General features: G+C 44.5%; 1 protein-coding gene across 5 annotated transcripts in view; it reads right to left on the bottom strand.

The window, feature by feature from the left end:
• The window catches only part of AGBL4 (ATP/GTP binding protein like 4), a 1,474,608-nt gene that overhangs the window by 33,718 nt on the left and 1,414,117 nt on the right, over positions 1-26,773 (bottom strand). For all 5 annotated transcript variants that reach the window (XM_031934116.1, XM_031934120.1, XM_031934122.1 and 2 more), the window contains exon 11: positions 24,992-25,154. In XM_031934116.1, the coding sequence (XP_031789976.1) occupies positions 24,992-25,154 (163 nt within the window). The remainder of the gene's footprint in view (positions 1-24,991; positions 25,155-26,773) is intronic.

Below are 26,773 nucleotides of genomic sequence, written 5' to 3'. Positions count from 1 at the left end.
TGACTGTGTCCCTTTCTGACTTAAACCTTTTCAGCAGTTCTGTACTTTCCCTGGATCAAGTCCAAACCCATTAATCATTGTAGTCAGGGCCACCATCTAGGCTCCTGCTGCCTTCTCCTGATCCATCTCTCCCTTCTCCCCATTCCTCACTGACACCCCCACCACACTAGATGACATGGGGCTCCTGGATGCTCCACACTGTCTTCACCTCTGGGCTCCTCCTCATACTACTTGGCCCCTGCAATGCCTCAAATCCCTGTTCATTCTCTGTGCCTTTCTATGTCGATGCTTTTGTTTCCATACTTCCCCTGCCTATCAACCTGTTCTTTGTATTACTTTATCTCTTAACCAGCATGTATACCAGGATCACAAAATCAAATGTCTTCAGAGGATGGATTCATAATGTAACTATGTGCGATGATAAGTATGAAACAATAGAAGGATCAGTGACAAGTGAGACAGTAAATGCCATGCTCAAAAACTTCAAACTCAAAACTCAACCAACCAACCAACCAACTCACCAGCCAACAAAACATTTTCCTTGCCATACCCACCATCTACAGGAAGGAGTCAGCCATGGGCTACCAGTTGATGACTGTTGATGGCCTCCATCTGTAACCTGACTCTGAGCTTGAATTGGCCCACAGGGTCTTCTGCGCTTAGACTCCACTTTGAACTCTTGCTATCTCCATGCATCTGGCTCCCCATTCAGGGGAATTTTCACAGTCTGTGCTGTCTGCTCCCCTTTGGACCTCACAGGGGTGTTCACTGTGTGTAAATAGCTAAAAAGAACACTAACATTTACAGTGAGTGAGCCAGTCCCATCATACTCCTGGCCCAGGCAAGATGTTATTAATCAGTATCTTAATGAAGCCTAATTACAACAGATGATGCCTCCTACCAGGTAAGGCAATGGTTACAGATGGGAACAAATCAGGAAATCACTGCCCTCTCCCAAGAGCTTGCTCCACTGCAGCACTGGAGGTTAACTCTGGTGGGACTGAATGGCTATAATGACCAGAGTCCAGCTGAGGGCCCTATTAGCAGTAAGAAATGACCTCTTTCCCTACCACCAACATAAATGCAGATGGGACAGGAAGTGGAGCTGGGCTTCTAGTTGGGAGTGGCTTATGGACCTTCTCTTCCAGCTGACATTCTGTGTATTTCCAGACATGACTGGGTCTCCCGTTTTCCAGTATCTACCCCTGAGTCAGGCCTTGGTAAGGCATTATAGACTTCCAAATGTGATATTTGATTCCTCAACTTCTTGCTTTTTTCTTTATTCCTCCATTTACTCCTCTTTTCTCTTTATAGCACTCAAGTATCCAGGGTCCCTCCCAACTCCATCTTCTATTGCAGTTCAGTGGGTTAATAGTGCAGGATGTGGAATCAATCCACTCTAATGTGAATTCTGACCCTCCACATCTACCAGCTGTGTGACCTTGGGAAAGTTATTTTATTTCTCTGGACTTCAGTGTCTCATCAGTTAAATGAGAACAATAATCCCTGTCTTGTCTTCTTCGCATGGTTGCTTTGAAGTTGAATTGGGGAAGCCATCTAGGGCAGTACCTGCCACATAACTGACTGCCCTCCCTTAATCCTGCAACTTCACTGAGAAGCCATTAGGGAGGAGAAGTTCTTGTCCCTTGCTAATTGCTCCTTTCTTTACTCGGGAATGAAGTATAGACTTCACAATGCCCCCATAATCATACTAAGGGGAAGTACCCACTGGTCTAGGATAACTTTAGCTCCTTCTGCAAATACCATCCACTACTGTTAATACAGTAATTTCCTCATGCTATGCTCTTCCTCAAGAACCATCTCTGGCTCCCTGTTGCCTATAATCTAAAACTAGAAATTAGTGTGATGGCATTTAAGGCTTTCTGTAATCTGACCCCAAAGAACTTTTCCAACTTTAGTTCCTAAGCCTCCCTTGTGTGAACTCAGCATTCAGGCCAATTTCTTCACATGCTCAGTTCTATTACTGAGCCTTTATTCATTATGACCCACTCTTTGCAATGTTTTCCCTGTTTTGTAAGTTCCTTCACTAGACTGTGAGGGTAGATGCTATTTTTTAAAATTTCAATATCAATAGAGCTGATAAAATTAAACTCTCAAAAAATAGTTGTTAAACTGGACTAAATGCCATCATTTCAAATACTTCTTCTCTCGTAAGTTCCAGAACAGATCATTTTGGATGGTCTAATGTAGTCGAGTTCAGACTCTGAAGCCAAAAGACTTTGGGTCAAACCGCTTTGATGGTTAATGTGATGGTTAATTTTATGTGTCAATTTGGCTGGGCCATGATACTCAAATATGTTATTCTGGATGTTTCTGTGAGGGTGCTTGTGGAAGAGATTAACATTTAATCAGTGGACTTTGAGGCAAAGAGATTGTCTTCCATAATGTGGGTGGGCCTCATTCAATCAGCAAGAGGGAATTCTGCAGCAGATGGCCTTTGTTCTTGAAAAGTAACATTGAAAAGAGGACACAAACAAATGGAAAAACATACCATGCTCATGGATAGGAAGAATCAATATCGTGAAAATGGCCATACTGCCCAAGGTAATTTAGAGATTCAGTGCCATCCCCATTAAGCTACCAATGACTTTCTTCACAGAATTGGAAAAACTGCTTTAAAGTTCATATGGAACCAAAAAAGAGCCCGCATTGCCAAGACAATGCTAAGCCGAAAGAACAAAGCTGGAGGCATCACGCTACCTGACTTCAAACTATACTACAAGGCTACAGTAACCAAAACAGCATGGTACTGGTACCAAAACAGAGATATAAAACAATGGAACAGAACAGAGCCCTCAGAAATAATACCACACATCTACAGCCATCTGATCTTTGACAAACCTGACAAAAACAAGAAATGGGGAAAGGATTCCCTATTTAATAAATGGTGCTGGGAAAATCGGCTAGCCATAAGTAGAAAGCTGAAAGTGGATCCTCTCCTTACTCCTTTTACGAAAATTAATTCAAGATGGATTAGAGACTTAAATGTTAGACCTACAACCATAAAAACCCTAGAAGAAAACCTAGGTAATACCATTCAGGACATAGGCATGCGCAAGGACTTCATGTCTAAAACACCAAAAGCAATGGCAACAAAAGCCAAAATGGACAAATGGGATCTAATTAAACTAAAGAGCTTCTGCACAGCAAAAGAAACTACTATCAGAGTGAATAGGCAACCTACAGAATGGAAGAACATTTTTGCAATCTACTCATTTGACAAAGAGCTACTATCCAGAACCTACAAAGAACTCAAACAAATTTACAAGAAAAAAACAAACAACCCCATCAAAAAGTGGACAAAGAATATGAACAGACACTTCTCAAAAGAAGACATTTATATAGCCAACAGACACATGAAAAAATGCTCATCATCACTGGCCATCAGAGAAATGCAAATCAAAACCACAATGAGATACCATTTCATGCCAGTTAGAATAGTGATCATTAAAAAGTCAGGATACAACAGGTGCTGGAGAGGATGTGGAGAAATAGGAACACTTGTACACTGTTGGTGGGACTGTAAACTAGTTCAACCATTGTGAAACACAGTGTGACAATCCCTGAAGGATCTAGAACCAGAAATACCATTTGACCCAGCCATCCCATTACTAGGTATATACCCAAAGGAATATAAATCATGCTGCTATAAAGACATATGCACACATATGTTTACTGTGGCACTATTCACAATAGCAAAGACTTGGAATCAACCCAAATGTCCATCAGTGACAGAGTGGATTAAGAAAATGTGGCACATATATACCATGAAATACTATGCAGCCATAAAAAAGGATGAGTTCGTGTTCTTTGTAGAAACATGGATGCAGCTGGAAACCATCATTCTCAGCAAACTATTGCAAGAACAGAAAACCAAACACTGCATGTTCTCACTCATAGGTGGGAATTGAACAATGAGATCACTTGGACACAGGAAGGGGCCTATTGTGGGGAGCGGGGAAGGGGGAGGGAGAGCATTAGGAGATATACCTAATGTAAATGATGAGTTAATGGGTGTAGTACACCAACATGGCACATATATACATATGTAACAAACCTGCACGTTGTGCACACGTACCCTAGAACTTAAAGTATAATAAAAACAAAGAGAGAAAGAAAGAAAGAAAGAAAGAAAGAAGAAAGAAAGAAAGAAAGAAAGAAAGAAAGAAAGAAAGAAAGAAAGAAAGAAAGAAAGAAAGAAAGAAAGAAAGAAAGAAAGAAAAGTAACATTGGCTCTCCCCTGATCTCCAGCCTGCCAGTCCACCACTGCAAACTGCCAAAATTGCATGAAGGCTAGGTGTAGTGGCTAATGCATGTAATCTCAGTGCTTTGGGAGGCTGAGGTGGGAGGATTGCTTGAGGTCAGGAGTTCAAGACCAGTCTGAGCAACAGGGAGAGAAACTGTCTCTACAAAAACAATTTAAAAACTGCATGAGTCAATTCCTTGAAATAAATCTCTGTTTTCTTTTTCTTTTTTTTTTTTTTTTTTTGAGATGGAGTCTCACTCTGTGGCCCAGGCTGGAGTGCAGTGGTGCGATCGCTGCTCACTGCAAGCTCCGCCCCCTGGGTTCACACTATTCTCCTGCCTCAGCCTCCCAAGTAGCTGGGACTACAGGTGCCTGCCCCTATGCCTGGCTAATTTTTTGTATATTTAGTAGAGACGGCGTTTCACCGTGTTAGCCAGGATGGTCTTGATCTCCTGACCTCGTGATCCACCCGCCTGGGCCTCCCAAAGTGTTGGAACTACAGGTGTGAGCCACCGCACCTGGTCAAAATAAATCTCTTTATGTATACGTGCACACAGACACCCTATTTGTCCTGTTTCTCTGGAACACCCTGACTAATACAGCCACTTACTGTCTGTGTACCTTTATCAGGTCATTTTACCTCATTGAGCCTTTGTTTTCCAATCTGTAAAACAAGGATGATTGTTCCTCCTTCACAGCGTTATTGTAACAACTCACTGTGGCCCTGACAGTGTATGTCAGAGCGCCTGTAATTTGTGAGCTATTTCACCTTGCTAAATCTTATTATCAAGGTCCATCACCTCCAGGAAGTCATCTCAACTGCTCTAGCCCTCTTTGCTCTTTGACACTCCTGGGGTCCCAGAGGAAGCTGGGCCCACATCACAGCCCTGACTTTGTCCTTTCTTTCAGCATCCAAGCACATGTGATGATGCCCAGCACTGCACGAGCCTGGTGGGGGATGGAGGGACTGAGTAGGGGGCCTAGTAGAGATGTTAATACAGAATAATCCAGGGCAGCTCTCAAAGCTATAGCAGAGGCTGCTGAGAAGGACTCAGACATGGTGCTGCAGTCAGTTGGGTCCTGAATTGAAATTCATCCCATTGCTTTTTGTCTCGACAGGGTAATAAAAAATCCTCAGACAGTATATTATGAATGCAAAGGTACAACACTGGCTCTCTGCTCTCCACCACCACCTGAGAGAAGGAGACCTGTTGGGGGACTGAAGGAAATGGGCTTTGAAAGGAGGATAGTGGGTAGGAGCAGATGGCATGTCCTTGGCTGAGCAGGGAGGGCTGGACCCTCACAGTGCTAAGCCAGTGCTTCCCGACCTTTCATGTCATGACTCTCCAAGAAATTTTTGAGATTTATTTGAAGACTGAAGGAAAAGGTGAGGGGCTTCCTTTTGCTGGAGGTTATTGGCCCTGAGGCTTGGGCCAATCCAGGCCTTGTGAGGCTGCACAAGGGCTGAGGGACCTGTACCTTGGTACAGCAGCAACTCATCCAATCACTGAGGCTGGGACTCCATTTGATATGCTTTCCTCCAAGCTGGAAGCAGAGAAGATGCTGAGGTCCTCACAGGTGACTTGAAAAGCTCAGTTTGGAAGTCTTATTTGGACCCTCAGGCTCCACTGGGTCTTAAGAGTTGCTGTTTTTCTTTTTGGATCAAGCATCCTGCAAATCTGATCATGTCATCCCTCACTCAAAATGACTACCACCTACATGCCTAAGTAGGGAACATAAAACAGGGACCCCACTTCTCCGTTGTATCTCTTGCACTCTCTCCTGAATGATTTCATCTATTTTTAAAACAACACTCTTCTCTCTCTCTCTTGCATCTGCAGGTGGTTGATCTGACTGATCTAGAATAAATGACCCGAAGATAAGGCTTTAGGCTGGCTTGGCTCCAGGTCACAGGTGGAACTCAGGTCTGCCTTCCTCCCTGTTCATCCTGGGGTGGAGCTGAAGTGGCAGTGGCTCCCTGTGACATGCTCTTCCCCTGGCAGATCACTGGAGTGGCAAGTGCCAGCCCCAACCACACAGGCACGTGGAAGACCTCCATCTGAGTTAGTTCCATTAGTGTTCCTTTGGCCAAAGCAAGTTACCCAGGTATGCCCAACATTAGTGGGGCTAGGAAGAATACTCCACCCACAGCCCTTCCCTGTACTTGAAGCTCCAGACATTTCCAGCTCCTCAAAACAGCATGTTGTGTCATGTCTCTGGGCATTGGCCTAGAATGTCCATTTCATTCTGTGAGTTTCAGCTCATGAGCTCCTCCTCTACAAAGCCATTCCTGCTCCCTAAGGCAGAGTTACGTACTTTCTCCTTAATGTCCCCTCTCTACCTTATGTGTCCTTTCAGGGTACTCTTATTAATAGTAATATTTGGATGCCTGTTTCTCCATAAGACTGCACTTTTGGAATGCAAGAGCCTTTCCTGACTCGTTACTGGGTCCTCAGCCACCTTGTATGGGGCCTGGCATAGAAGGAATGCTCAGAAACTTTTTGTTAAACAAATGAGTGAATAATTGAATAAATGAATGGCCAGTGTCTGCTCCTTTTGATTTCAAAGTGCTCACCAGCCTCTTTACCTGGAGCCATTGGTCTCTGTGTATGCTTTGACCCTGGGCCCATTAGGGTACCGCTCAAAGCCCTATGTCTAGGTAATAATAGACCTAAGTCACACTGAACAGAGTCGAAGGCCCTTGACCCAGCATCCGTGTTTGTGGTTGCAGTTTGAGTTCATAGAATGTCTGATCAGGGAAGAGTATTAGAGACTCCTTCATTCAACTGCACCTTAAGGGAAGAAGCAATGTCTTACTCATCTTCGATTGCCAATGCCCAGCACAGGGCATGTGACAGAGTAGGTGCTTGGTAAATATCTGTTTTGTGTTTTTCACTGTCACATTTTTATAGGTAGAAAAGTGAAAACCCAGAGCGGGAAAATGGAGTTACTGAGTCACACAGGCTGTTTCCGGTAGTCTGGATTCCAGCCTGGTTTCCAGGAGCCCAGACCTAATGGACTTTTTCTAAGGCCTTATTTCTTGACACAGACCTAAGGTTACATGAAGTAGGTCCTTACTAACTTCTTCCAAATCCTTCTCAGAACAAATGGGTGGGTCACTGGTGGGTCTAAACATGGATAAGTTCAAGTCGCTTTAAAGCCATGAAGTAAAAAAGCAGCATACTATGGTAGCAAAAGAGCAGGCTTTGGAGGAGGGCGACAGACCTGGGTTTGGGAACCAGGAGAAATACTTGCTATGTGACCTTGGACAAATCCCCTAGTTACCTTGAGCATCAATCTCGCCCCCAACCCTCCACCATCACCAAATGGGACCATAATGCCACTCTTTTGGGGTTGTAATAAAGATTCATGCTAATATGTGCCATTTACCTAGAACATCTTAATCTCAGGTGGTCAATCACTTACAATGAAGTTGTATTTTCAAATTGTACTTCAAAGCTGGCCTGCTGCACTAGCCACCACCTTCGGAGATTGTCTGCCCTTACAAAGACTTCCAGTCTAGATGCCCTGCCATCCTGGTAGTTTAATATTCACAGTGCTGCTGCTCACTGTGAAACAGCCACTGACCATAAAGTTTGACATTTTGAAGATGAAAGTGCTTTGAATTAGTCATACACATGTGAAGTCATTTTTCCTTCTTGTCCTGCTCTGGAATCTAAAAATGACTTTCAACAGAGCCCAGTAACTTTCCCTCAACAATCACCTTCCGGTGAAGAGGTATGGAGGAGCTTAGGCTGAGTAGAAACTCCCAGTCACTCAGAAGAAAACCAAAGCAAAGTGAAGCCAATGTGCACCACATTTGGAGAGAGGGGTCTGTCCTGCCACAGCTTCCTGGTCTGCTGCCTCTTCAAGGAGCAGTAGGGGCTGGAGGGCTGTGAGAGGTGGGACATGGCAGGTGAAATCTCACAGTCTGGATGTGAGCACAGGAGGAAGAACAGTGCTGTGGAATCTTGGGGTTTTGGGTTCAGAGCTTGACTGTGCCTCATACAAGTTTGGTGACTCCAGGTAGGTTAATATCATGGGTTAACATTTTTTTTACTTGTAAGATACAGTGACTGCTTCATAATGCTGCCATGAGAATTAAATAAGCTCGTAAGGCACTTAACACAGTATCTGGCACATAGTAGGCAAGCAGTAAATCTCTCTCTTCTCGAGAGAGATTCCCAACTTTCTAAAACTCAGGCGTCTTCCTCATACTGTAAATGTGCATTCCCAGAATCCCAGACATCCCCTCGCACATACTGTCACGAAAGTGCTTAGCCAAGGGGATGTATGCATGAGATTTTCCAGTCTGCCTTAGTGCATATAAGTAGGGGTCGACTACAGTCACACTTTCTTACGAGAGAACTCCAAAGAAGAATCCTCTTTTGCTTTAAAACTGGTCATCTGGCTTCGTGTGTCTCTGTAGTGGTGCAGACAGTTCTCCATCCAGGCAATCAGGTGGCCTCCCAACCACCTGGTCAGCAGATCCCTGACTTACTGGGATCCCCATGAAGCGAGTACACAGAACTGTAAGGCGTAGGCCAGGCGCGGTGGCTCAAGCCTGTAATCCCAGCACTTTGGGAGGCTGAGACGGGTGGATCACGAGGTCAGGAGATTGAGACCATCCTGGCTAACCTGGTGAAACCCTGTCTCTACTAAAAAATACAAAAAATTAGCCGGGCGAGGTGGCGGGCGCCTGTAGTCCCAGCTACTCGGGAGGCTGAGGCAGGAGAATGGCGTGAACCCGGGAGGCAGAGCTTGCAGTGAGCTGAGATCCGGCCACTGCACTCCAGCCTGGGCGACAGAGCGAGACTGTCTCAAAAAAAAAAAAAAAAAAAAAAAAAAAGAACTGTAAGGCGTAATAATAGATATCATCCCTTACCAGGAGTCAGTCAGGGTGTTAAGTACCGACATGCATTAGCTCATTTAATTCTCACCACAACCCCTTAAAGTTTGTACCATTACTTGTATTCAAGAGATAAGATATCTGAAGTGCAGAGAGGTGAAGTAACTTACCCAAAGTCACACAGGGCTTGGAAGTGGCAAAACTAGGATCTGAAACCAGACTTGTATGATTTCCGAGTCTGAGTTCCCAACCACTGAGCCACATCAGCTCAAATCCCTGCATTCCTGGCCTTTGCCTGAGCCTGCAGCCCTTGGTTTTCCTGGCTTTCTCCATAGCTGAGCTGAGAGATATGATAGTCTCAGAGGATGGCGTGAAGGATGCAGGTTACTCACAATAGCCTTGGTGTAGTGTCTAGCTAGACTTCAGACAGCTGCATCCTCGCACTGTGTTTTGGGACTGTGCCCTTGGCATTCATCAGGGGACACTATGAGAGGCATCATGACACTCATGTTGGCATCTGCTGAAGGAATGCTCTTGAAGCCAGAGGCCACTGCCTCCTCCTGGGCCCCCACATGGATTCCCAGGTGAGATGTTTCCTTAAGAGCTCAGGGCTCGGAAATGTCTTTCATTGCTTTATTGTGGCAGGTGCTTTTGTTATAATTTACCACAGGTGATAAATAAATGAGCAAGCAAATTAAAATAACTGGCCCATGGACACATCCACCAGGATGTCATGTGGGCCTCGGGAGATTTCTTCCTCACCACAAACCTTTCCTGTAGGACACACTGGGAACAGAGACCCCGCTGGGCATGCTGACAACCTCTGGTTGTCCCTTAACTCAGTTCACAGTTAACTCAGCCCCTCATCAGACACTCAAACAAGAAACCACTCTGTCCTCTCTTGAGGAGGCAGAAGTGAGAGACAGTGAAACCCAAAAACAGTTCTTTCAAGGTGAAGGTCAAGTCCCCAATTTATGAAAAGCTCAACAGCTATTACAGCATTTGAATCTGAATCTGAACTATGGTATGAGGAATGGGGAAAGTGAAGGAAGGAGAGAGGGAAGGAAGAATTGGCAAATAATAAAAAGAACAAAAGAAGGAGGCAGCAGAGTGGGGCTGAAAGGGATATGAGGAAGAACAGGGACTGCTGAGCCCCTGCCCAAGTCAGAGGCCACTGTGATATGCACTGACACAGGTCCCCTCATTCAATCCTCAACATCAGTTAAGGTGTCAGAGCACAAAGCATTGTTCAAGGTCATCCAAGTGGAGAATACTTAATTCTCCACTTAAGAGAGGACAGAGTGGCTTCTTGTTTGAGTGTCTGGCACTAAATGTGGATTTAGTGCAACACGTTTCCACTATTCGCCTTGAGAGAGGGAGCTAAGGAGGAAGAAAAAGAGAAAAAAAAGTAGAGCAGGTGGGAGGAAAGAAGGGAGGTTGGGTGGGGGGAGAAGATAAAAAGTGGAGAAGGTAAGAGAGGGTGTAATAAAGTTGTGTGCAGTTGTGTGTGTGTGTGTGTGTGTGTGTGTGTGTGTGGGAGTGAGTGTGTGGGAGAGAGAGGGTCAAATAGAAAGACAAAAAGACAAAAATGAAAACAAAATGGGGAATGAAGGAGGAAAGAGAGATTACCTATGCAGGGAAGAGGAATGCTATGCAGAGAGAACTGGGAGAATTGAGGTGGGGGTGCCCCTCCCCTCTCCAGCCCCACAAAGATAGCTCAAGCCCTCCAGAGCATAGGACTTAGCCCGGACAAAGGACCAGACTGCCTTCCAATCCTCTATGTGGAGGGGAGCCTGACTCTCACAGCAGCCATGCACCCTGGGGGCCAGGAGAGGGCACTTCAACCTCAGGCAACTGCAAGGAAGCTGCAGCTTGTGGTCCCCCAAAGGCAAGCAGCGGAGGGAAGGAGCTGGGAGAGTCCAGACTGTTGCTCAGTTCAGTGGGTTACCAGCCCTGTGGCCAGCATCTTTCTGATGAAGCTAGGCTGTGATGCACATCCCTGCTAACACAGGCTGTGAATTAAACTGACTTGGGTCCTCTGTGGCTGCCTCTACACCAGCCCAGCGCCTCCTCTAGGCCCTGCCCCTGCCTCTTCCCTATTCTAGATCTTTCTGTCCAAAAAAGTAACATGCTTCCAACTTCTCCCCAGCCCCCTCCTGCTCTTCCCCTTCACCAGGAATCATCCCTTCTTTGAGTCCAGAGTGAAATAGTTTTCAAAATAATTTCTCGCCTACTATGTCATTTGATCTGCCCAGCTATTTACAAGGTAGGTGCAGTAGGCAGAGTGGGAAACTGGCACAGATGAAGTGTCAGCTGTCTACATTCACATTAAAAAATTAAAATCACTGGACTTTCCAGTTCTTAAATTATGTGATGAGAACCCAAGTGTCTTAACACTTTATCATGACATGTTTCCTCAACACCAGACTAAGGAGGGCTAATATATGCTGTTTCTAGCTGAGCATCAAATATCAAATCCCAGTTACAGACTGAACCCTAGCTTTAGTCACAGATCTTCATGGTAGACTGAGTCCTGAGACTAACCCTAAGTGAATTTGTCCTGGTAAAAGTTCCAAACTATGCACATGAGGACAGAGATCTCTACTGGGATATCAGAGTACTCTGAACACACCTTTGAGAAGGCTGTTATTTAAGAATCTGAAGAACCCCTTAGGAATCTCAAAAACCCTTCATGGAAGTTTCCCTGAAACCTATAATCCAAACAGATTTCATCTCTTCTGATAACCCAGGAATTCATTACTCAGATTTCATCCAACTGGGTACTTGGCTAGTAATAATAAGAGTATCATTTATTGAGTGCTTATTATATTCCAGGTAATCTATTAGGCACCTGAGAATTTGTTTTGTTTCCATCTACTGAAAACAACACTGTGAGGTAAATATCATAATAATCATTGTTGCAGATGGACAAACTGAGGCTCAGAGAGATTAGGTCACTTGCCTAAGTTCACACAACTGGTATATAGCAGAACCAAGATTTGTACCCAGGTCAGTCTGGCTCCAAAGGCTACGCTTGCTTCATTCTATTATTAACAATGGCATCTATTATATCTCAGCTATTAGCTCCTCAATCATATGACTGATTTCTTCAAAGAAAGTGTCTTTTATTGGAGCAATCAGAGGATTTAATATTAGAAGAAACAAGTTCAAGCTTCTGTGAGGATATTGCCCCACTACCTATGCACTGTGCCACCTGGACATTCTTCCTTAGTCCAGCTCTGAGTTTCTGTACTTCTAGAGCCTCAGACTGGTCTTGGCTTAGGATAGGAACACAGAGACAAAGTGCAGCTCCTTCTCTGACCCTTGAATTCCTTGTTTGTAAAATAGAGATAATAATACTCATATCTACGGATTGCTGTGGGAATCAAATGAAATGATGGTTCTGAATACGCTTTATACACTGATGAATGCTGTTTATTTCTGGATGGCTTACCCAGGGCTTGGCATTCTGCAGGAGCTTCATAAATACCATAAAAACTATGTATTTTTTTCTTTTCTTTTTTTTAAACTGACAGCCGAGCATCCTTTGTCTCCTCTCTCCTCTCCACTAACTCATAGCTGAAACTGCATGGATTGAGAGCAGTGATCCTGATGTCCTCCTCCCTCTAAGTTCCAACTTGCATCCCTCCCAGCCACAACTCCCACCTCCTGTCTCTTGAGACACATCAACAAGCCAAGCACGGCCACAACCCCAGCTAAAGGCCCTTGTCTCAGACAGAGTTGGCAGCTGCCTCCTCTTATTGGCAGCACATTTATCATCTTGAGGAAAATATTGATGGATAAGAAATCCCAGACAGGCAGCATGTCTTGGCTGGGCATGCAGCCTGAAGTGAGGTATGAGGTGCTAGTTTTAGGGTCTTTCTGAAAGAAAGGGAGAGTTGGTGGTCCTATAGAGAATGGCCCTGTGGCCCCAGGGGTCACAGAAAATCCTAAGATGACCATGTCCTGTACGTAGTAGATGTTCAATAAATGTTAGATCCAAATTAAATAAACTCTTTGAATAAGCCTGAAGGATGGAGGCCCTTTGTCTAAACCCTTCATTTTACAAATGGGATCCTGGGCAGGGTAGTGATTTGCTCAAGATCATAGCAAGTCAGCAGCAGAGACTGGATTAATAAAGTATGCGGCTCACGAATCTCACATCAAAACACTGTCCAATACACAACATTCCACTAGGAGATATCCAAACTTCTGGCCAGATAGTATGATCTGAGAAACTGGATCAGGGCTCCTGAGGGGAATCAGGAGGAAGGAGATCCTTAGATTTACTTTCAGAGCAAATCTCCCAGGAATACACCCTTTTAAAGATGAAAAGAATGAGAAGGGCAGGCAGGTGTTACTTGGTGAGGTGCTGTGGCATTTGCTTGTGATACATTCACCTATCTCCAACTGAGCCCATTCAACTCATCCTCCCCACTGCTGCCATGGTGCCCTCCAGGCAGCACTGGTGTGGTTGTGGGTCACTGGTGCTTCACTAGCTGGTTCCCACAGCCTTCCCTGGCCTCATTGCCTCTCACTCCCTAACTCACACCCAAGGCTCAGACATGTCCAAAGGAGGAAAGCAGCTCTCTGGACTGGACACACACTACTCTCTCTGCCTGCAAAGTCTTTTGCTCCCTTCTCATTCTTCTAGACTTGGTAAAAGTGATGGTTCTTCCTTCCTGCACCTCCTCCTACCCCCTGATCCCCTCAAGGCTAGGTTAGATGCTCCTTTTCTCCATGTCCTGCGTTCCCATCTGTCACAACTCTCCTGCAGTCACTCTCCTGCCCATCTCCTCCACCACCTGGGAACGTCACCAGGCATAGGCTACAGCCACTCAGCTCTGCATCCCCAGAAACCAGCATAGGGCCTGGTGCAGTGTAGGTGCTCAGTGAGTATAGCCTTGGATTCCAGACCCTCCCTGTCATTATCTTCCCCATAAAAGTTCAGAATGGAGCTATCTCCCACTGGCTCTAGTTCTAACCTCTAGAGGCACAGAGAACAGATCTACTCCTTCTGCTTCATGAGAGCTCTTTAGAGCAGGGGTCCTCGAGCTCCTGGCCATGGATTTTTACAGTGGCCTGTTAGGAATCAGGCACACAGCAGGAGGTGAGTGGCAGGCAATGGATCATTATGACCTGAGCTCCACCTCCTGTCGGAACAGCAGTGGCATTAGATTCTCATAGAAATGCAAACCCTATTGTGAACCATGCATATGAGGGATGAAGGCTGTGCACTTCTCATAAGAATCTAACTGATGCCTGATGATCTGAGGTGGAACAGTTTCATCCCGAAACCATCTCCCCTCCCAACCCTGGTCCACTGAAAATTTTTCTTTCATGAATTCGGTTCCTGGTGCCAAAAAGGTTGGGGACCGCCACTTTAGAAATTTGACCAAAGCAAATATATAGCCCCTACATGTCTTCTTGCCAAAGAAAATATCCCCAATTATTTTTTACCAGTTCCTCATATGTCATAGCTTTGGGTAGGTTGACCAACCATCTTTGTTTGCTGAGAACTGTCCTGGTTTTGGCACAGAGTCCCCTGTTTTGGGAAACTCCTCACTTAGTCCCAGGCAAACCAGGGCAGTTGGTAAACCTAGCTTTGTGTTCCCTTTCCCACCTGATGCCTCAGGACCTGTGCACCATTTTATCAATGTTTGACATAGAGTGGGGGCCAGAAATGAACACACAGTTCCCAGGGTCGTTGACATAGCAGGGCAGAGAAAGGCCAACACCTCTTTGCTCCCCAAATCTATTTATGTGAATGCAGCCAAAATCAGCTTCAATGTTGGCGGAGGGTAGTGTGGTGGATGTGGGAGTTGACACATTGCCCTGTTGATTAATATCAAACTTAATAGCGTCAATTAAGATGCCTAAACCATTTTGCTGCACAGGAAACCTCATTTCCCCAAATCATTACTTCCAAAGCTGCTTTTGTTTCATTCTTTTTACTCCAAAGGCAGAAACGACTCAATATCTTTGTTCCAATTATTGTCCAATTAAGCCCCCCTCAAATGTTCCAGGCATTCATGCATTCAACAATTATTTATTAAGCTTCTATAACATAGCAGACAGTCCCTCTCATTGTCCTTGGACTGATAAAAGTTAGGCCTAAACCTGAAACTTGTTGGAGCTAATCTTCGGTAAATGGTCTTTCAACTTTTGGGCTCTCCCCACATTTGTGCAATAAGAAGGTGGGAACACAAGTATTATATGCATAAGTTGAAGGGGATATTCATGTAGACAAACAGGAACCAGCCAGGATTTCTTTTGACCGTCAGCTAACAGCCATAATCCTGAAACAATATCAACTCTATTTATCATCGACTTGGTTTCCATGGAGGCTTGCAGGTGCTGCTAGTGAAGGCTGACAGTTATCACTATAAAGTAACTTTACAACTTTGTAATTTGTAGCTCTCTGCTGACAGTAATATTAACAGCATTTCGAATTATGGCCATAAACTTGACAACAGCAGATAAAGCCCTTAGAAATCTCATTTTAGGGGATGAGGGAGGCTAGGGGAAGGTAATAACGTTTAGGTTTTCCAGGCCTGGGCAGGAGACATTCAGAAATCAGGGGCACATTTTGATCTGGAGGTGAGAGGCAGTCAGCCCAAGGCAGGGCTCACAACAGGCAGCAGCTCAGCTGGGCACTGCAGAGAGGGTCTGGGCAGTATCCAGCAGAGCTGCAACTGGGCTATCAGAGATTGCAAACAGGTCAAAGCTAGGGATGCCGATCAGAGAGAGGGGTGAGAGTAAGAGCTGACTAGTAGGTCCCAACCTCTGCAGGGTTCAGAAAAGGCTCTTGTCTAGCAGGAAATGGAGGGAAACTGGGAAGATTCCAGAGCAGGGAGGAGGGTTAGATAAAAACCTAGCCGGCAGAGTGGAGCGAACACACACTTTGAGCTGGATCAATCTGGATTTATGTTCCTACTCTACCACTAGTAGCTGTGCAGCCTGGGGCATGTTAGTTGATTTTTCTGGGCTTCCATTTCCCTACTTGTGAAATGGAGATACTATCTCAAAGGCCCAAATCAAATGATTCTCTATGTATCTGGAAATAAACTTAAAGATCATATCATTTCATCGTCTACACTAAAGACAGGAGAATTAGGACCCAAAGCAGGGAACAGACCTCCTCAAACCTACATCACAAGTTACAGGCAAAGCTGACGCTCTAGTGCGGGGACCTGAGCCTCTTCGTGAAGCACATTCTCAATATTATTATTTTTACCATTACTGCTACTATTATTCTTATTAGTTCAGCCACTTAGTCAATCAGAAGGATTCATATTTAAAGATCAAACTCTAGCCCATGTCTGTAGGGAGGAGAAAAAAATCAACAGACTGCATGCAGTACAGTTTAGACTTCGGTTCCCAAAACCCTCTGACGGAAGCGTTTTTTACTTAGGAATCTTAACAAAGTTTTGACCTTGGGTATGACACACAAGAACTAGGAAGTATCTAGGTATCTTTAGATGCCAACCAATAGGTGAAACTTGACTGCTTCCTACTCTCCTGTCCTCCACCTAAAATTTAGTGAAGGCTCCTTGGCAAGAACGAACATCTAGGCAGTACCCACCCCCAACCACATACAGGTGCCAATACTGTTTCTGAACAGCATAGATCACATAACTCATTGCTCTATTCTTGATCCAAGTGGACTAGCACATGCTGGGTGAGGCCTGCTTTCACTTCATTCATTCATTGATTTGTATTCACTGAGTATCTACCTAGTATCAGGCTTTAGCTAGAGAGGTGAAATGATTTAACCAAGGCCACATAGCTTTATGAGGGGGTCAAGGGGAAAAAGGTCATACTGGAACTGGGGTCTTAACTCTCAGTCTAGCTTTCTTTTCACCAAGTTATCAAGCAGAAGCCCACCTTGACTGTGTACACCAAAAAAATCTTTTCTTCATTGTGACTTTATAGTACCTTGTAGAAAAATCTATGTTGAGTCTATCCAAAGCCCAGGCCTGTCTCCAGAACTTCAGGCCTATAAAGTCCTCTGCCAACCAAACTTCTCCATTTGGATTTTATATAGGCCCCTTATACTCAATACATTACATACAGGGCTCAAAATATCCCCCTCTCTAACCCTTTTCTCCAAGAGTCTGTAGCTAAATGATTGGCCCTACCATCTATCATATTGTTTTCTTTTTCCCTTTCTTTCTTTCTTTCTTTCTTTCTTTCTTTCTTTCTTTCTTTCTTTCTTTCTTTCTTTCTTTCTTTCTTTCCTTCTTTCTTTCTTTCTTTCTCTCCTTTCTTTCTTTTCCTTTCTTTCTTTCTTTCTTTTTCTTTCTTTCTTTCTTTCTTTTCTTTCTTTCTTTCTTTTCTCTCTCTCTCTCTCTCTTTCTTTCTTTCTCTTTTTTTCGATGAAGTCTTGCTCCTCTGTCCCCCAGGATGGAGTGCAATGGCATGATCTCGGCTCACTGCAACATCTGCCTCCTGGGTTCAAGCAATTCTATCTCAGCCTCCCAAGTAGCTGAGATTACAGGTGCCTGCCAACACGTTCAGCTATTCTGTTGTTGTTGTTGTTGTTGCATTTTTGTACAGATGGCATTTCACCATGTTGGCCAGGCTGGTCTCGAACTCCTGACCTCAAGTGATCCACCAGCCTTAGCCTCCCAAAGTGCTGGGATTACAGGCATGAGCCATTGTGCCCAGCCCCATATTGTTTTCAATTCAAGAACCTGGGCATCTTCCTTGACTCTTTCCTCTACCCCATATCCAAACAATCAGCAAGAACACTCAATCCTACCTGTTAGATATTGGAACATGTTAAAATGGAACTTTTAAATTGTAGTTTCGGCTGAGATCCCAAGACTACAGACATCACAGTTCAGAGTGAAGTATGAAACCACCATGCAGGACTTGCAAAAGTAACCCAGAAAACCAGTTTTGCAATCTTTAGCTCACCTTCAGACATGAGGGCCAGTGGAGGGGAATAGTGACCCCAAGAGAGGTAAACCATCAGATCACCAGAGGCTGAGGAAGGAACCATAAGGAACTAAGCTGAGCAGACACATCTGCTCCCATCAACAGAGCTCAAGCACCAGGAGAAGGTGTGTCTAAAGAAGCTTGTGAGGGACTGCCCATGCTGTCTCCTGAGAGTACTAGTCCCCTAAGACCCTTTTATTCGTTTTCTCCTCTCCCTCACCCTGCTCAGCCTTGGAGGAGTGAGCAGCTACTGTTACCCAGATCGAGGGGAAAGGCTGGGAAGCCAAGTTAGAGAAACAGAAGTGAGCCAGACCTTAACCCCTTGGTCATATGAGCAGCCTATTTGAGACAGGTCTGAGCTAGAGGATGGGGAGGGTTTTTACTTTGAAGAGGTCTGATATTTTTGATTGGACCAGACGTAGTCATTACTAAACTGAAACTGTTTTGTGACTAGAATTAATTAGAGAACTTTTAATTTCCTGAGAGTGATTGCAGACTCATGGGGCCTGCCAGAGCTTTTGTATCTCTAGATCTATAATCTCTATCTATCTATCTATGAAGCCAATGGGAGACAAAAAACAAAGTTGTTTCATAATTGCACCTTGTGAGTACTGCCTGTTCAATGTACTTGTTACATATTTCACAAATCTTTCTCTTTCTCTCCATGGTCCAGCTCTGCCTATATTTATTAATCACCTGCTGCTTCTGGCCCAGCCCCAGCTACCCTCCAATCCTTTGGATGTAGCATCTGGGCTCTCCCCTGTACTTCTCCCTCTGCCAGGAAGGCTACTCCACCCCCTTCTTCTCCTCCCTGCATTCCATTCATCCTACAAGTCTGAGCCCTAGCTTCTCTTCCTCAACGAAGCCTTTCTTCCTACTCCTTCCTGCACCACCCCAGCTGGGTCAGATGACTCCCACTGCTTCCCCAACCAGCAGAGTTCCCCTCTGTCAGAACTTTTAACCCTCTGTGATGCTGATGTCTCTTTACCTTTCTCCCTCCCCTCAAAACTGTCTTCATCTTGAAAGCAGAGACCAAGCTTTTTTCATCTATTTCTAGTGTCTAATGTGTTTGATTGGAGGGATGAGAAATAAACGATAGCTTCAATGTATGATGTAGGTTTCAGAGGACCCAGTGCAAGGCATATATGGGCTCTGAAATGAGACTAACCCAATTAACTGAATTTGATACATCAGCATCTTCTCTTGACCACATCAGCCATACCCTTCCCCTTAAAAGCCAGCATTTTCTTATTTCAATGTGTCCACAGCTACAAGCCTGGGTGGAAACCAGTCTACTCAGGACCCAAGGTCTCTGTTCCCAATGTTTTTCTCATCCATTATGTCAAAGAGCTATTTCCTCTTGGCTTGTAACCAGACTATAAACAAATGCCAGATAAGCTCTGGGTTACTTTATGATTCCAGTTTAGCCTTTCCCTCCCTCTTTTTCAAATCATTTGAACACAGCATATTTATTACTTGGCAGGCCAGTAAAATGTAAATAGGGTTTCCTGAAGAATGGTTCAAAATTCATAGGAGTTTATCATTTCACAAAAACAACAAATGACAGGAAGGAAAGGCAAGGGACCTAATATTTAATGGCACAGACTACATGCCCAGTGATTTATCTGCATGCAGTCTCCCATGTAGCCTTAACAACAACCCTGTGAAGTAAATAATCATCCTCACTTTATAGATGAAGAAACTGAGGTTCAGAGTGGTTAAATATGGGATTAGGGCTCTCAGTGAGAATGATGCAAAAAAGAACTCACTCCCAGGACTCTGATACCAGCGTTGTACTCTTGCCACAGCATGGACAGGAGAGAGGCCAAGAGGCCACCGGCCATGGCAGAAGCCTCTGAAGATGTCTCTCTTTTAGGTTCTGTTGAAAGCTATGGGCCTTCCTCTCCAAAAATGAACTCTACATATTTACTCACAGCTTTGCATACATTTTAGTTGGTTCACAGGCTTTTGTTGAGGTCATCTGTAAGCCCCTCAATTAAGAACCCCTAAACTAAAAGAATGAAAGTAGCCATTGGCTTGGCCTGACTAGCTGCCCAGGACACTTTTGTATTGATTTTCCCTATTAAATTAGAAACTCTTTTGTTCATGGAATCACTGAATATTAAAACTCAATAAAAAATTATGGATTATTGATAACATGGAATATTGATAATCCATGGATTAGTTATCTAACTCTTCTAAGCATGGAATTATATAACTTACATTTTAGAATCAGGAAAATCTTAGAATGTCAGAGCTGGAAGGAACTAGAGTAGTGATCAAGTCCACACATAATTTTATTCCACAAAACTCTGATGCGTAGGAAGAATAACACACAGAGGTTGAGAGAAGGGACAAGACTTGCTGGAGGCCACCTGTAATAGCGTGGAGTCAAAATTCAAATCCTAGTTGCTAGTTACAAAGCCAGATTGTCAAGTTAAAGATTCAACCAACAGAAGGAAAGCCATGTAGTCTGCATGGGGCTGAGAAAAGTCAAGACAAGAACATTTGTTAAGTACCTACCAGATGCCAGGCAGTACCAGGGGAATGCAGATATAGTGCCTTAGTTCACCCTCCCAATAACCATGCAAAGTGAGTACTATTTTTATTTTACAAATGGGGAAAGAAATTCAGAGTGGTGATATAACCAGTCCGAGGTCACACAGCCAAGCAAGCATCAACAACCATGTCCATTGCTTTATTTCCCAGATATAGTGGAGAAGGGAAGTCAGAGAACAAAACCCTGGTCATGTTTGGCTGATGCTTTTCCAAGAAGAACTAAACCAATGGATACATACACTCTGGTCTGCGGAGCGGTGGACACTATTCTGGACCTAGGTGAAATATCCCTTGGGATTCTCTGCATCCCCCAGCCCTTCCTGATGTTATACTCATCCAGTATCCTCTAGCTAACTAGTCTGGCCTCCATGATACCAGGAAGGGGGCACCCCGGATGACAGAAGCAAGAAACTCCATCAATGGAATGATACATCTCCCACTGTGTGAACCAGTCATTGTTCTGTGGTCAAGGCAAGACCCTTAACTGTGATGACCCCACTAATGCTCTTTGCCCTACAAACCTAACAACAGCCGCTGATCTCTTGCTGTAACAGCCCTATCTATCTTCTTTCACACAGACAGTGGTCCTCATTCACATTCACATAAACCTTTTCAGTATCACTTAATATTTAGTTCACAGCACACACTCACACAAGCTACTTCCTTTAACCTCATTGCAACTCGGTGAGGTTAAGTATTATTACATCCTCCTGCTACAGATTAGGAAACTAATCTGAGGCCCAGTGAGGTTATACAGCTTGCCCAAGGTGACACGTCTAGTAAGTGGGTGAGCCTAGGATTCAAACCCAGATATGTCTGAATCAAAAGTCCGTTCTGTTGCATAATACCATATCTATATTTTAATGAATATCTCTATTTAATTCCTACAGCAGGGGTTAGACAAGTGTGAAGGTCTTTGGTCCTTCGTAATGGTGAGGAAGCTCACCTCAGAGAGGTTACAGGACTTGCAGGAGGGTGCTCTCTGGGATGATGTTGGTGCTGTCATCAGAATCCAGGTCTCCTGATTCCTAGTCTAGAGGACATTTTCTCCCAGACCATATTGCCTTTCCCATCAGACCATGTAATTTCTTTTTCTGGTTGGGACATGGAGCCAGCAGCCAACAAAGATCACAATCTGTCTCCCTGAAGTCTCCCTCTGTTATGAAATGAGAGTTTTTTTTTTTTTTTTAAAGTATTTCAAACAGAACCCAGGTTAAATCACCCTTGCATGCATTGAATCGGCCTGAGCTTCCCTGGTGCAGTTTGTTTCCTCTTCTCATCCTCTGGAGGACAGAACAAGGCAGGGTAGGCTCATCAGCATCATGGCCGGCTCAACTTGTACATAGCCTCTCTATTCACCCTAACCCCTTCCAGTCACGAGCTCCCATTCCTTGCCGCCACTCCCAAATAGTCAATTACCAAGTCTTCTCAGTTCCACATTATAAATATTCCACAGCCACCACTCTGGTCTTGGCCTGAATTATTTCTCACCTGTATTTTTATAACAGCATCCTAATGCATGTCCCTGCCTACAATACTGGCCCTCTCGAACCTGTCCTTTCCACTGCAGTCAGAGTGGCCCTTCATCCCCATTAAAAACCCTTCTATTGCTCTGCATTGTCTACATTCAAGATCAAACTCCTTACAGCTTTCCAATTCAAATTTATCATTGTGTCTGAAGTCCTTCAGCCACAAGGGACCACTTACAGCTCCTGCCCATACCTTCTATACTCCCCTCTCTGTCTACCACATCCTCGCTTCAACAACACCCTCACCCAGTTTTGACTAGTTCATATTAAAAACTCACTTCAGGTTGGGTGCGGTGGCTTACACCTGTAATCTCAGCACTTTGGGAGGCCGAGGCAGGTGGATCATGAGGTCAGGAGTTCGAGACCAGTCTGACCAACATGGTGAAACCCCATCTCTACTAAAAATACAAAAATTAGCCGGGCATGGTGGCACACACCTGTAATCCCAGCTACTCAGGAGGCTGAGGCAGGGGAACTGCTTGAACCCAGGAGGCGGAGGTTGCAGTGAGCCGAGATCGTGCTACTGTACTCTAGCCTGGGTGACAGAACAAGACTCCATCTCAAAAACAAACGAACAAACAAAAAACCTCAGTTCAGAGGTCTCTTTTCCTGCGAAATCTTCCCTGACTCCCAGGACTGCGTGTGAGTTCCCTCTTTCCCCCATGTAAAGACATTCTTGTCTTTAGTATGTTCTCTGTTAACATTCCCTGTGCCTAGAATTTTACCTGACCTATGACAGGCACTCAATATATACTTGTCAAATGTAAATGTCCCAGAGCCTTCTGGAATTCCTCCACCACAGAATTTATCATGTACATTGTCTCCTCAAGTACACTGAAAGTTCTGAGAATCAGAACATGCCTTTTTATTCAGTATTTTGCCCTAGGTGCCTTTTATGACTCCTGGTGTGTACTAATGGTGTGTTTACTTTTGATAAATGAGGGTTGGCTGTTGAGGGGTGGAAACCTTGGGCCTGAACCAAGGGTGGGCTTTCTACTAAGAAACACGTTTTCTTCTAACACAAAAGCATGTCAGAAGGGCTAAGAAAAGGCAGGAGAACCTGTCATATTGGACAGCAAAAAACAACAGCAAACTAGGTGCAGGCCTCCTCTGGAGGGACCCTCATCTCCCTATGAATAAGAATTGCAGAATCCCCTTTGATGCACAAGCTCAAACTCTTATTCCAGGCAGCTCTCTGTCCCTTTGCCATAATATTATGGGAGAGCAAAGCAAGCACAATGTGGAATGAAGCATATGCATGTATTATAGGAGCTAGCAGATTCTGGAGAAGCCATAGGCTATATACATCATCTAATGTGTGTATGGGGCATGGAGAGGGGCAGTGTGGCACATAACAGGTGGCCAGGACTTTGGAACCCACAGACCCTCTTCCTCAGAGCAGAGCCTACTCCCTTGGCCTTGCTGAGTCAGGTGGGTATTAAAGCAGACTGCAAGATGACTCTTAGCCTTGAGGACTGTACATAGGGAACTCTCAGTTCCAATCATAATCTCTCTGTGTCCAACAGGAGCTGGAACACTGCTTTAACACCTGGCCTACCCCCTGCCAGCCACTCCTTCTAGAGCCATTGCCCTGCTTCCAATGTTCCTGGCAAGGTACCTGGACACCATACCCCCCACCCTCCCAAACACACACATACAAACAGAGCCACTAACTTGCAATTGGCTGGTGGGACTAGCCCTAAGTCATGCCACTTTCAGAAAAGATGTTTTCCTGCACAGAGGAATTCCATAAACACTCACCAAGGGTTGAAAAAATTGCTAAAAAGCGCACTTCTACTTCCAGGGAGGGGGAATTTGCAGAAATACGGAGTTCATTTCATCTAAAGTTCCTTCCTTCTCCCTCCACTTCTTTGAGAAAACTAAGTGTTAGGAAAGGAGACATAGATCAACCCAAAAACAAAGGATAAAGGAAAGCAGAATCTGCCATGATCTGTTACAGCTGATGCAGTGACCTTGGTATTAAAATCAACACTCAGGCAACTAGAGTTACTATATAATCCCTAAAAAAATTAGGCAAGCTAGAAAATAACTTCTAATTTCATCATGGAAGGCTTGGGAGTTTTCAGAGAAATTTTATGAAGAAACTAAAAGGAAAAGGAATTTGTTAAAGGAAATGCAAAGGCAAAGAGAAAGATGCACAGAGGACGAGACGGAAAAGACAAGGAAGACAGAGGAGAGGCAAAGAGGAGAGAAAGAGAGGAAAGGAGGATGGGATGAGAGAGAGGACAGAAAGGAGGGGAGGAGGGGAAAAGAAGTAAGGAGGGAGAAGCACAGGACAGGTGAGGAGGGAGGAGGAGGGTAGAGAAGAAGAGGGAACAAGGGGGAGAAAAATAAGTAGAAGGGGAAATAGTGAGTAGAGGGAAAAGAAAGTGGGAGAGGACAGGTTAGACAAAAGATGAAAAGAGAAAATATAGTTTTGTATGTTCAGGGTTAGAAGGAGTCAAGATCATCAAGCTCTTCCTCAGCAACCCTGGGGGCGTCATCCAGCCTGTGGACTTGCATAGCTTAGATGGCAGAAGACTAGCTGCATCATGAGAGAAGAGAGGGGAGAGAGATGGAGGCAGAGTAAGATATGGGCAGGCCATGAGTCCAGGTGACCTGGGAAAGATTTGGAGCATGGCAATTGGGGTGGGAGTGTCATACTAAAGGCTGAGGCAAACTGGACAATCCAAAGACACCACCAGCAGAACCAGCACCTCCATCCTCACCTGAGAGTCTCAGCCCTTACCTGAGCTGGGGGCATAATTCCTGACCTGTCAGACTTGGATACCCTGGGCTGGATGAGGGCTGGCCCAAGGCTGGGTGGGGACGGGTCAAGGATACAGGCTTCTTCAGTGTAGGGCACAGCAGCTGTGGTGCCACTGATGATGTAGCTGTAGAAGGAGACCTCTAGGGTGTAGCAATAGGAAGTGTGGTCCAGGAGTCCACCGAGGAAGCGACGGCCAGTTCCTGCTTTCACAGCGTCCCGGTTAAAGGATGTGCTGGACTGTGAAAGACAGAGTAGGAAGGAGAGAATCACGGCACCTGCTGGCAATTGGATTGTGAGCAAATTTTACAACACCTCTGGGTCTCAGCTTCACCGTCTGAAGAGTGAGATATTAGCCCCTCATCACATGATTATTATAAGGACTGATTAAATAAACATAATTAATGACAGCAGCAAGCAGAGTTCTTGAGGTGCAGTAACTGCTACTCAATGAATATTTGTGGAAAAATGAATGGAGACAGAGGGAGCAGGGAAAAGTAGACAGAGAAAAAGAAGCAACTACATTTTGATGATAATCAGAACTAACATTTGGAGCCTGGCATGGTGGTGTGCACCTGTAGTCCCAGCTACTTGGGAGGCTGAGGTGGAAGGATTGCTTGAGCCTAGGACTGTGAGTTCAGCCTCGGCAACATAGTGAGACCAAGTCTCTATTCTTTTTTATTATTATTTTATTTATTTATTTATTTTGAGACAGAGTCTCACTCTGTTGCCCAGGCGATCTCAGCTCACTGCAACCTCCGCTTCCCGGGTTCACGCCATTCTCCTGGCTCAGCCTCCTGAGTAGCTGGGACTACAGGCGCCCGCCACTACGCCTGGCTAATTTTTTGTATTTTTAGTAGAGATGGGGTTTCACCATGTTAGCCAGGATGGTCTCGATCTCCTGACCTCGTGATCCACCTGCCTCAGCCTTCCGAAGTGCTGGGATGTCTCTATTCTTTAAAAAGAAAAAAAATAAAAAACAAAAACAAAACGAAACAAAACAAAAAAAACCCTAAAATTTGGGCAGTGCTTTCAATTTTATAATATTGTTTCCCATGCAGCATCTCATTTAGGCTTCAAAATAACCACTTGAAATAGGTGTTCACATTTTATCTCTCTATAGATGAAGATACTGAGGCTCATAGAGGTGGAGCAAGTAAGTGATACAGCACAAATCTGAATCCAGAACTGAGTGACTCCAGACAACCAAAGACTCTGCTTCCCTTAGGGATAGCTGATTCAGGTCCAGAATCACTAGAGCATAGGGATCATGGTGGCTTCTTTACTAAGATGTTGACAGCAACCATCACAATGGATAGAGAAATGAACAAGCATGTCACTCTCAAGTCCTCTGTTCAAAGACATGCTCTACTATCCACTGATTACATGATGTCAGGCAAGCTGACTTATTTGTCTGAGCCTCAGTTTTCTCATTTGTAACTTGGAGGTGAAAATATCTCTTTCACAGAGTTGTGAGGGTCAGTTCACTTGGGGTTAGAAGGGCATTCTATGCTAACCCATGGAAATTTAAGTAAATTAACAGACCATGGTTTTAATAAGAGAATACGTATCTTATTCAGCAGGAGATAAAGGAAGAAGAAAAAGAGATAAAGTAAACACCAATACAAGAAAGGCACAGAAAGACTGTGAAAGAAACAGAGAAGTGTGTGTGTGTGTGTGTGTGTGTGTGTGTCTATTTTTAAGGTAAAGGAAAAATCAGAAAATCATAGAATGTCAGATCTAAAAGACCTTTGAAATCCATGTAGTAAACTCCAACTCTCCTGTTTCAGATTTGGGCACTGAGGATCAGAGAAGAGAAGAAAAGAGAAGAGGAGAGAAGAGGAGAGGAGAGGAGAGGA

Source organism: Piliocolobus tephrosceles, chromosome 1 (assembly GCF_002776525.5).
Source record: "Piliocolobus tephrosceles isolate RC106 chromosome 1, ASM277652v3, whole genome shotgun sequence".
Taxonomy (NCBI): domain Eukaryota; kingdom Metazoa; phylum Chordata; class Mammalia; order Primates; family Cercopithecidae; genus Piliocolobus; species Piliocolobus tephrosceles.
This window is presented reverse-complemented; position numbering and strand designations above follow the sequence as displayed.